This window comes from Lacerta agilis, chromosome 5 (genome assembly GCF_009819535.1).
Source record: "Lacerta agilis isolate rLacAgi1 chromosome 5, rLacAgi1.pri, whole genome shotgun sequence".
Taxonomy (NCBI): domain Eukaryota; kingdom Metazoa; phylum Chordata; class Lepidosauria; order Squamata; family Lacertidae; genus Lacerta; species Lacerta agilis.
The window spans coordinates 28,550,384-28,562,629 of record NC_046316.1 but is presented as its reverse complement, the minus strand read 5'-3'; the positions used below and the strand labels follow the sequence as shown (position 1 = coordinate 28,562,629).

Here is a 12,246-nt window from a genome sequence, read left to right as displayed (position 1 = left end):
CCTCGCAAGACGAAATTAATTCGTTCCGCGAGTCGTTTCGTTTTGTGAAAATTTCGTCTTGCGAAGCGCAGTTTGCATAGGAATGCATTGGTCGGGGGGGATCGCAAAACGTTTTCGTCTTGCAAAGCATGACCATAGAAAAATTCGTCTTGCCAGTCACCTAAAAAACCGCAAAACCGTTTCGTCTAGCGAGTTTTTTGTTGCACGAGGCATTCGTCTTGTGAGGTACCACTGTAGATAAATAGGTACCACTCCAGCAGGAAGGTAAATGGCATTTCCGTGCACTGCTCTGGTTTGCCAGAAGCAGCTTAGTCATGCTGGCCACATGACCCGAAAACTGTACGCCGGCTCCCTCGGCCAATAAAGTGAGATGAGCACTGCAACCCCAGAGTCGTCCGCGACTGGACCTAATGGTCAGGGGTCCCTTTACCTTTAAGGAGACCCTATTAATCATTTATAATCCTACATCTCCAGATCATAGCTCTTTAAAAGATTAATACAATACAGAAGACATAAAAAAAAGAATGAGAAGGGAAGTGGACTGGATAGACCACTTCATTCTTGAAGGCAAAGTCCTTCATAAAACCTTCTCCAGATCAGTAGTCTTCTCCAATGTTCATGGAACACTTTTCATGCATGCTCACTTATGGAAGAACCACTGTCTTATTATTTAGTGGACCAATCTGTCTGAGCCAAGCCAAAATGCTGCAGTAGGAGGAAAAATTATCGCTGGATAGCTAGCCTGTTGGATCAGGAGGGGGGGGAAAGGTAGCCTCTTGAGGATGAAGCACAAGCTATTCAAATAAAAGGCATTCTTATCACAACATCATCCCAGTCAACATTCTCAATGTGACAATCTGTCTTGCTCCAGAAGTGCAGGAGAAAGCTAGGATTTCCCAGCCTGGCCCTGAGAAGGCTTCTGTACCTTTTGTTTCATATAAGGGAGAATTTCGGCATGTGCTGTCTTCCAAAGTTTTGTAGTGACTGGATCCAGAAAAAAAACTTACAAGATTGAGGGGTGGGGGGGAGAGAAAAGCTGGATGCAACAGATTCTGAGTACTCCACCAGATTTTAAAGAAAAAGAATAAAATACTCTTACAAATTATTCCTTTGGGACTTGATTTGCTCCCTTTGCTATTCTAGGGAGACTATTCCAGAAATCTGTCAAGCTGTATTTTCAAGGTGGAAGGCCTTGATAACCTGTGGGTTGTTTTGGAAGCCCTGCTATGGGAAGTAAGGAAAGAATGCCAGGCATTCATTTTCTCCTTTTCATTTTGTCCTCCATGCTTTTTGTGAAACACTGCAGCACATCTTAATCACAAAGCACCTGTGCCATAGCAGAAGTTTTTGTTCTTCATCTGGCTAGCATGCCTTTAAAAAGCCATTAGAAAGGAGCAGCAGGCTCATTTTGACAGAAGGTAGCATTCATTTCACTCTGGAGCAGAAGGTAGGGTCTTTTGCTCTGGAACAGCACCAGCCTACCTGCTCTTTTAATGGTTGTAGTGCTGGAAAGCTTCTAGGTGACATTAAATGGTGTAAGGTAATTACTAGGGTTGCAGAGTCTGGAGTCGCACACAGTCGGATATATGCTTTTTGTACGTGACCAAAACGTTATTGAAAACATATTTCAAATGTGGAATGAAAAAATCTGAATCAACTAATCAACTCTCCATATTTGTTCCTTTGTTGTGATGGTTAGTTGTATGCAAACTTCTGTTTCCTGAGCCAGTAAAAGATCTGACTCAAGAAACGTATCTATGAATTCCACTGAATGCTTGTTCACTGCTACTCATCTGAATGACTGTTTGCATCCCTGTTAATATGGTTGCCTTTTATCTTAGTTGGGTAGTCGCCACAACTTGCCACCTGAAGCATGGGCGTAGCCAGGATTCATATTAGGGGGGTCAGGCTTTATGTTGGGGTAGGGCAGAACCTCAATTAGTTAAGTATTTTTATTGATTTTATTGATGCCCATGAACTCAAGTAGACTTTGTTTTGGAATTATAGCAAAGAGGCCCTTTTGTTAGAAATAGTTGAATGATCTTGGAACATAAATCACTGAAGTGCTGTAAGTTTGTGGTTCTTGTTACCTAATAGAGACTGAAATACGTTTTTCATGTTATTTTTCATCTGTGTAATGTGGGAATGATGGTCAGGCTCTTTTCTGAAGTGTGTATGGAATACTATTCATTAGATTCATATCTGATGATTTCAAAACTATAACAACATGCAGTTTTAGACATTTTCTGGCCAGAACCCTTTTTGATCATTAGCATTTTTATAATACAGTGGTACCTCGGGTTACGAACTAAATTCATTCTGGAGTTCCATTCTTAACCCAAAACGATTCTTGACCTGAGGCACGCTTTCGCTAATGGGGCCTCCCACTGCTGCCATGCTGCTGGCGCGCGATTTCCGTTCTCATCCTGGGACAAAGTTCACAACCTTAGGTACTACTTCCGGGTTAGCGGAATTTGTGACCCAAAGTGTTTGTAACCCAAGGTACCACTGTACTAATGTGCCGGGAGCGGGGAGGGGGGCAGCGGCAACAGACTTTTAACTCATTGTTTTACTAAATGTTCATTGACTGCATGTTCTTATTCCTTCCTGTTTCCTGTTTGGTGAGGCATTGCAATCTGGATCACCTGTGTAAATCAATGTGTGAGAGAGAAAGCGAAAGCATGATGATGTGTAGAGGCTGGATTTAGGTGATTTTTATATTCCTTCCAGCTTCATGCCTTCTAGGAACTAAAAAATCAGATTCATTCCATGTCGCAATGGAGGTTCATTAACAAGAGTTGTGTGGGACAGATGGCCAAAGCATACTGTGTCCATAGTTCCCATCTGCCTGCTAGCCAACTGAGATCCATTCCACATATTCATGAACTGTGAAATTCACCCCATTTGTATCAATCAGTCTCCTTTGTCCTATCAATCACTTTGATTTATTTCCTATCCCTACAAGCATTCCTCTCCCCCCCTTCCTCTCCCCCACAGTATCAATATATGCCATCTCAGGATAGCATGTGTTTCTAAATCCATACGATTCCCAGAGGATTGCAGTAGAGGTTCTTTATTTATACTTGCAGACCCCTCTTTGGTTTTAAACCAATCTTCTCCTTGTCAGAGACCTTGTAGTAGATACTCATTTCTGCCAAAAAAGACTGAACAAGAGCTGCAGGCCAATACAACAAACATTGTCTTCTTTGATAAATTATCATATGCTTGATGGGTGAGCTACGTACAGCTTATTTCCCTCTAGCTTGTGCTGGTATTAAGGCTCTGATTTAGTCAAAGTCAGAAAGATTATAATAATTTGCACTTTAAGTAATATTTTCCACAAAGACAGGCTATAAAGAGCATGGGTTTAACTAGCTAGTTCTTCTAAGCCATGGGACCAATATATTTCCAATTTAGGTCATTTTATACTTGTTTAGGGTAGGATTATTAAATTTTTCGTGGATAATTTCAAGAGTAGCTGTCTGAGGGCTTGGTACTCTCCTGTATTTTGCGATATAGGCTAGGCACATGAGTAGATAAAAGTTTGTGAAGCCAAGGGCTCCGGAATGCCTGTTTTAAAGTGTATATTTAGTTGTGGTCACTGAAAATTTCAAAGTCTGCAGGTGGAAAACTAGGGAGAGTTATGATATGTAAGTCAAGAACTGAGCAAAGTTACTTTCTAATATTATCTGCATGATAGATGCAGAGCATGTATTGCTCTTTAAGACTGTAGTCAAATAATGTAATATTGAGTGTAATCCCAAACTCTCTACCAGTCTGTACCTATTTGAATGTAGCTGAAGTCAAGTCCTCCCACTTCATCAGTGTGGCTGCGAGCTAATTAATATGTGTATGGTGAATTTGCCCCCTTATTTTAAGTGTACACTTTGGTGCTTTTCATTTGTGGGGGAGTGAGATGATAGGCGACCACTTTCCCTGCTAAAAATGATGTAGTGAACTTCGCTGCTTTGAAATAAGTGTGAATTTTGCCTTCAGAGAGGAGTGGACATGAAAACAATCCCAATGGAATCTTTTGGTGGAGGTTTTTTATCTCCTCTGGGGAAAACTGGGTGCTGCAGATGTGATAAAGGAAAGGGCAGTCACCACAAACATTTTCTGTTGATGGAGTGCCCTTAGAAACATCCATCCTTGGAGTTAAGCTGAGGTAATCATATTTTTAGATCCTTTTCTGCGGGCGGGTCAGGATGGGACCAGTTTAGGCAGCTTGGCTTGCCTAGGGAAGAAACTGAGGGGTGGGTATGGATGTGTCGTCTCTCTGTTCCACCAGCACCAGAAGTCTGACTATGTCCCTGGTTGCTCTTACTGTATATCCTATCTGTCCTTGTATCCAAGTCTAAGAACTGTCACCCTTAGGGGTATGTTTAGATTTGGGGCTGATACCACACAGCGTAGCTGCTTTGTATCACCTACAAGGCATCTGATTCCTTTAATAGCTCTTCACACACACACCCTCCATCTTCTGATGCTTAAAACATTCTTACCTTCAGGCTGAGTCCTTAGCCTCCCACAGCGGTGGCTGGGAGTATCTGGTTTTGTGAATAAACTGTACAGACGGCTAAGGACATGTTATTTCTCTTGCCAGCCTACTTGTGCTAATTCACAAAGGACAGTTTTGCACCATTAATCTCTTTACCCTTAGGCGGTGCTTTATATGGTTGATATTTTTCAGCAAATGGATTCCCTACAGACTGACTGCATGCGTGTATTCATTTCCGAGTGAATGTGTGCATCTCATCCTCTGATACTGCTTCTCTTTGTTGGTAGATTTTTAACTGCAGAGCATTGCAGTGAGTTGTTCCCATGGTATTGGAGTATTGAAATTCTCTGCAAAAGTGCTAGGTTTTCTTTTTCTTTCTTTTTTTTAATTAATTCCAAATGGTCCTTTTGGCCTTGCCACTTTAGGCAAGAGCAAAGCTTTTGGAACTGATCAATACCTGTGACAGTAACAGTGAAATCCAGGCCAGGCTGCCCAGAGCGCAGAGCAGAGAGATTACGTGAAGGAAGTTTTAAATACCTCTGCTTCCCCTTCTTCTCTTCTGGTTATATTGGCCGTCCTGCTGCCCAGCACCTTTTCAGCCAAATCTATTAATGTTTCTCATGCTTGCTGTGTTCATGACAGGTGATTTAAAAGCAGTAGTTTGTGCTGGCATGTCCACGTTTTCATAAATGGAGCTGCAGTTCTGCTCTGCTGGTAGCCTGGTGTATATTAGACCTGTGATTGATTGTAGCTATTCCCAGGTTTGAAAACAGAAGTGGTGCATCGCATTTTGGGGGAAGGTAGCTGAAAGGAAACTGCTGGAACCGAGCAGACGAGAAAGGGGGTGTTTCACTCATTCTGCCCGAAGCAAAATATATTGAGCACATTTATGGAAGCCTCACTTTAAAGTACAGTATTCTTAAAACTATAGTTAAAATATTTTTGAAAATTTTAATTTTATTAATCCTATTTATAACCCACACAAGACCAATGGGTTCAGGGTGGCCTACAGCAGTTTCATCTCTGTCTTCAAAAGGCCTACCTACAATCATAAGTAAAGTTTGGGTGGCTTGAGAAAACAAAGGAGGGCAAACGAGAGATCATTCAACTTGCTAACTTTTTTTACTTGCTGTTAACTCCCCTTAATCTGAAATAATGTAAGCTAAATCAGGACAGGTGTGGCACCTTTTGAAAACTAATTAATTATGTCATAGGTTTCCATGGCCCAGAGTCAACTTCATCAGATGTGAAGTAGAAGGCGGCTCTATTAAACCTAAGCTCAGGAGACAGGGTCATGGGACCCCTTTTTCAAAGCAAGAAATTAACATTGCAATATCAGAGACCTTTTGCTACCATCTGTGCTCCCAAGAGCCTCTTTCCTAGCTGTGCTTTGAGAGGGACCTCATGCCCTTTGGACTACGCTATTGCCCTCATCTGCCTTCTCTTGGTCTCCAGCGGCTGCAGTCACCTGAGGCCTGAGGGAATAAAGTGAGGTAATAAAAGTAGGAGGCTTGATGTGAAAGCGGGAAGAGAAAAGGCTGTGGCTGTTCCTTAAATCTTGCGCTATGCTCATGATTAATGTACGGCTAGTACCTTTCCAGAAAAATCAATTGTTCTAGTAAAGTTCACTGTGGGAAAGTGCTATTTTCTGTCTTCTTCTTCTTTACATCTTGAAGTAGCACCCCACTTTGAGAACAGGTGGTTATTTTAAATAAGTGTATCCCCCCTTTTTTGTCTTACCTGTGCATTATTGCTGCAAGCTACATGTTTCCCCTTACCCTTTCTTGAGCGATAGGGCTGCTGTGGGGCTTTTTAGTTTAGACAAAAGCTGACATGATAGAAGTTTATAAAATCATAGCATGGCATGGAGAAAGTGGATTGTAACATTAGAACTTGCAGGCACCCAGTGAAGCTTAGTGAAACGATGGAATTCAGTCCCACATGAGGCAGTGATGGGTACCAACTTGGATGGCTTTGAAAGAGCGTTCGACAAATTCATGGACGATTGGACTTTCAGTGGTTACTAGCCATTTCCTGTCTCCATTGTCAAAGGCTTCTGAATACCAGTTGCTGGAAACCGCAGGAGGGGAGAATGCTCTTGCACTTAGTAACTAAATCTATATCTGTGTCTGTGTGTGTGTACACAAAGTGTGTTTGTATGTGTATGTGTGTATACATATATATAGTGCTTTTTTCTAGAAAAATAGGTGCTGGTACTCACCATGAAGTTGTTACAGTAAGTGCTACACTTTTTAACAACAACAAAAAGAGGTGTCGGTACTGCGTATTCTTGAGTACCCCCTGAAAAGAGAAAGAGAGAGAGAGAGTATGCATGTGCATGAGCTTATTTTCAAATAAGAACTGCCTATATGGTAAGAAAGAGCTTGCTTTTGTTATCTCAAATAGATATTTGCAATATCCTGTATATGCATTTTGCTTCCTGTGCTAGCTTGTCTTGAGGCAAATAATCCCCTTAGAAGTTAAAACTTCAACATTCCGCCCCCGCCACTGCAAATAAATACTTCAATATTCCTCACTTTAAAAACATCTTCAGGCTCACAAACAGTCTGACAGTAACAATTTCCTGTAGTGTAGGCAGTGCAGGGAGCATCCTGTTTGCTGAGTAAACAAAAAGGTAGGATTATGAGGACCTGTGAGAGCTACTTATTTAAAATATATGGAAAATAAAAAACAGGTGTAGTCTTAAAATCCCACTTCTGGCCACCGAGCAAAAAGCCTATGCCCTGTCAAAATTGCTGTAGTCTTCAAAAAATACTCTCTAAATACTGTGCTCAGTCAAACTGGATTTTAATTTAAAAAGAACCCCCTACTCCCATCATTATTAGTTCTTATATATGAGAAATGTATATCTTGATTGCAGGAACATAAGATTTTGGAGCCTCATTATGGATGCATGTTTATAATTGCACGGGGCTTTTCAATTCTCCTTTTTTACCCTGTGCTTTAAATATGAAATCAAAACTTATTTTTTAAGTTTTCGATAAAATGTATTCTTGCTAGGCTTAACAAGAAGCGAAAAAGGATAAGTCTCATTATCCAAATATTGATTTTCCTAGAATCTTGATTATTTCAAAGTAATTTTTGGCTTCCTCCTGTGTAGTTTCACGTCCTTTTTAAAACATAACTGCACTTCCAGCAGTTGTTGGGGCAATCTTTTAGCAATTCAGGTTTTCAGGACCAGCTCCCAGACCAAGGGCGGAGGACACTGAGGGCCAAATTCCCTTCTTGGCATGCTTCAAGGGGCCACATGCCAATGGTGGGTGGGGCCAGAACCAAAAGAGGGTTTTTCCAACAAATGTAAATTCTACTCTTTACGCAGTAAGTGACTTTCTACACCAGGGGTCAGCAAACGTTTCCAGCAGGGGGCTGGTCCACTGTCCCTCAGCCCTTGTGGGGGGGGTGGACTATATTTTTTTGGGGGGGGGGAAATGAATGAATTACTTTGCCCCACAAATAACCCAGAGATGCATTTTAAATAAAAGCACACATTCTACTCATGTAAAAACACCAGGCAGGCCCCACAAATAACCCAAAGATGCATTTTAAATAAAAGCACACATTCTACTCATGTAAAAACACACTGATTCCCAGACTGTCCGCGGGCCGGATTTAGAAGGCGATTGGGCCGGATCCGGGCCCCGGGCCTTAGTTTGCATACCCATGTTCTACACTGACACTCCACTCCATCCTCCATCCAGGCAACCAGAAAAACAGTCAAGGAGGGGTCAAAGTAGGGACAGTGAGGTTTATTGCAATTCTCATTTGCTACTTTGTTCTCTGAAGCTCTTGGGTGGAAGAAGGATCTGAAAATAAAAGCTAGATTTATAGTTTAAGAACCTTTTGTTTGTTTCCAAGACTCCATACTTAGAGACTCAAGATTTTGAAATTCCTTCTGCCCACCACCCTATTAGATCCCGTAATGTATTCTGCCCAGCCAACCAGATCAATTTAAGTCCCTGTCTTTGCTTCTGCCCATCCCCATCCTTATATTTGCAGCGAGATTGACAGTACAGCAGGGGGGCCAGTCAGCTGCAGCTTGCCTTGAAGTGTCTTCATCTTTGAGCAGTACAGTATATGTCTCTCCCTCAGACTCCTTTAGCAAACTGTTATGGTGTCAGATGCCCCACCCACTTGGGCAAATCCTGATTTACATAAGAGGGTCATGGAACATAAAATAAATGGCCAACATCAGTGAAGAAGTGGTTTAAGATAAACCGTACCAGAGAGAGTTCAGTACATTTCTGGAAAGAAGTGAAATATATTACATTATGCCTGCCAAGTAAATTTTTGAATTTCAGTGGTTTCACACAGAAGAATCAATGCATTGTCAGCTCTGGATGAGCAGGGCTTAATGAAGCTGTAGATTTTTTCAAAGCCGCTGGGAGTCTTTAATGGCCAGAAGAGTTGTATGTGCCCATGTTGAGCTGAGGTCTGTAGGGACAGATATAAAATGCAGAAGAAGTCAGATGGAGTGTGGTTTTTAAGGCCTCCATGATGGGGAAGCTAAGCTACTCAGCCCTTGTTGACCCTTGGCACAGCAGAATTGAACTGAGTTTGAAATTAGTGTATTTGTTGAAAGGTTTTCCAAAGGCATTTTAAGGCAGACCAATTTCCTGCTTCTTAATGGAATGGAGAAAAGCACTTGAATGTGATGTTTCTTCAAAGCAATATTACTGGCTTCCCTTTGTAATATATTCTGATGTAATCGTTTCATCTGTCTCCTGTACAGTGTTAATCACGGGAGCAGCTTTCTCCTGAACTAGGTTTCAGGAGTGGTGTGTGTGTGTGTTTTAAGTGCCCTTGAAAGACTTCATTGAAGGAATTGGGTCAAAGAGCCTTTTGTTCCGGTTCACTCTTCTTATCTCGAACAAAAGCTCTGAGGGTGTCTCCTTTCAGTATGCAGTTTGATAACCTGCATTAATTAAATGAACTCAGTTTATTTACCATGGACGTTACAAACTAGCTCTCACCAAACAAAGCCTCGTTTAACCTAGTTCATGAACTACTGGCGATGACCATTTTGCGTGGGGCTGTTGTTCCTGGTCCTCCCACCCCACATTCCCTGCTCCATTACACCCCAGCCCACCCCTGTTCTGCCTTCTTCCAGGTCCAAAAGGACCTGCGCACCAGCAATCACATGTCAGTTAGACGCACCTAAAATGGACGTCGCCTGTATTATAATCAGGCCTAACTGAAGAATGAAGACTCGGGAGTTAAACTATAATTATACCTCTTCCTTGAGCCACAAACCATATCTTCTGTGATACCACTACATACTAACAAAGAGAGGCAGTAACATCTTTTATTAAATCTACTAGGAACTTGGTCATTAAGCTCATTTTGGGTGATGAAGGAGCAGCGCTCACATTCCAATCTGTGGGGAGCCCAGGGAAGCAAGCAAAAGTTTGTTTGAAGGGCTGATTCCACTTTTATGTTTCCCTTTGTGTTTTACTGAGGCAAGTGTAAACAAGGATTGTGAAATGTCAGGAACAGAGATGGCCAAATGTTGGGCCAGAGGCCAGATATAATCTGTGATGCTATTATATCTGGCTTCTTACTGTCCTACAAAATCAAAGTGTTTCAAAAATATTGTTTGTAGTTTCACTCATAAGAAATATGAGCACACGCTTTTAGGGATCTTTCATTATTTTCATCTCATTTCTTTCAGCTCTTTGAGAACTTCTGCTTCGGAGAAGTGCAGCTGAATTCAGTCTACCTCTCTCAGAGATTCTCCGCAGATAGCTCTGGTTACTATGCAACATCTGGGCAGTTAAATTTCTCCTGAAGTAGAGACCAATGCCCCAACAGAATGACATCAGAACTGCACAATGAAGAAGAAGAAGAAGAAGAAGAAGAAGAAGAAGAAGAAGAAGAAGAAGAAGAAGAAGAAGAAGAAGAAGAAGAAGAAGATTATTTAAATGGATCCTGTTGATGGGCCAGGGTCATTCTGTCCTCCCCCTAAATTTTCATTTTCACCTTGGTCTGAACACAGTGAAAACAATTACTTGTTCAAATAAGATATTTTGGTTGGTTGGTTCTTTTATTGAAGAAGAGGTGCTGGTTACAGATGAAATAATACCTTCTGCGTGTAACAGGATTTCAGTTAGTTGTAAATAAATTAATCAAGGTTACCAATCCTTTTTTTTTTTTTACTAGCTTACCTTTGAACACATAGCTAATGCTAGTTATTACTCATGGATTGCCCTAAGAATTGATGCTTTCAGTTTACAAAAGCTCCCATCTTCAGTTGCCTAGAAGGGGTTCTTACTGCATGTCCAGGTGGGCTGCAAGTAACTCTTTTCATCTCTGAAATGGTCACTGTAATTCAGAGAGCACAATCCATGCAAAGCGACAGTTTTTCTGTACGAAGGGCCAGCTTTTACCACGTGGACAACACCCTAGATGATTCTGCTTACATGGCGGTGAAAAAGCACATCCAGCAGCATGATAATGCTTGCCTATTTCCTTGTGTTAGCCACTAAGGGCAGTAGGCATGATGTGTTCACTTTGTGCAGCTCTTAAAAACATCTACAAGCTGTTGTGTATGAGTTCTAGAGTTATTTCATCTCATAACAAAAAGAAGGGAACAAGAATATATAAGGAGCAACAGTGAGAAGTGAAATGGTAGATGGAAGGGAAGGCAAAAGCAAATACAAGCATCCTAGTAATATCTGAAATATTATTCCCCATATTACTGAATGCTTGGAGTAAATTCTGGAATATCTAGCCCAGTCTTTCTTACATACACTGGGCAAAAGATGCCTGCATTGGACTAGATGCCTCTCGTCGTCCCTTCCAACTCTACAATTCTATTTTTTATTTGGTTGACAGTAATTGATTTGGTACTGAATCATGCTGCTTATTTTTGTACTGGCAAGAAATGTCCAATTAGCATCCATATCCCTGCCCCGTGAATGTTACAAAACAGTTTTCTAGAAATTCTGCTAAAAGAATAAATGTACACCTGCCAGTTTTTAGAATGCAGGAGCTATGGCATACATTTTCCTGTTTGTCACTTGGGGGATCATCCTCACTGCCCACATCCAGTCACACTAGCAGCACAATTGTTTTCTGAGGGTGGGCTGGGCTTTGTTGTTGACCAACCCAACCAAGACCTGTTTCCTTACATTAGCATCTCAGGATGTCCTATCGTGGCTTTTTTTTTTTTAACAAAACAAAAAACACCCAGTAGCATATGGGAACACAGTAGGCTGCCTTATACTATGTCAGTCTATTTAAGTATTATCTTCTCTCACTGCCAGTTGCTCTTCAGTATATAGCTACGTAGGAAGCTGCCTCAGAGTCCTACCATTGGTCCATCGACACTGGCTGGCGGTGGCTTTTTCACAATTTCAGACAGGATTCTCTTCCAGCCCTGCCTGAAGCTGCTGAGGATTGAAGCTGGGACTTTCCGCAGGTAAAGTAGACCTACGGTCCATTCTTAACGAATCCTTACCATCCCTACCTGGAGATGGGGATTGAAGCTAGGGTCTTTTGCATGCATTATGGCCCTTCTCCCAACAGCAGGCAGAGTGAAACTCTTTTTGTGGCATATGAATAACTACGAACCATTTTAATGATTACTCTTAAAATATGCAACCCCTGCGTTCCCTATTCACTCCTTGGCTGCCTGGTGTCATCGCTTTCGTTCTTCAGCTATCAAGAGTCTCTTCTGAGGCTCTTTGCCAGTCACCTCGAAGAGCACAGGTAGTTCATTGGAGGTCTGA

General features: G+C 41.6%; 1 protein-coding gene across 1 annotated transcript in view; it reads left to right on the top strand.

Moving 5' to 3' along the window:
* Positions 1-10,364, top strand: part of ASCC1 (activating signal cointegrator 1 complex subunit 1) — a 47,496-nt gene extending 37,132 nt beyond the window's left edge. Inside the window, exon 10 of the mRNA XM_033149108.1 lies at positions 10,188-10,364. Coding sequence (XP_033004999.1) covers positions 10,188-10,304 — 117 coding nt within the window. The 3' untranslated portion in view covers positions 10,305-10,364. The remainder of the gene's footprint in view (positions 1-10,187) is intronic.
* The last annotated feature ends 1,882 nt before the right edge of the window (positions 10,365-12,246 follow it).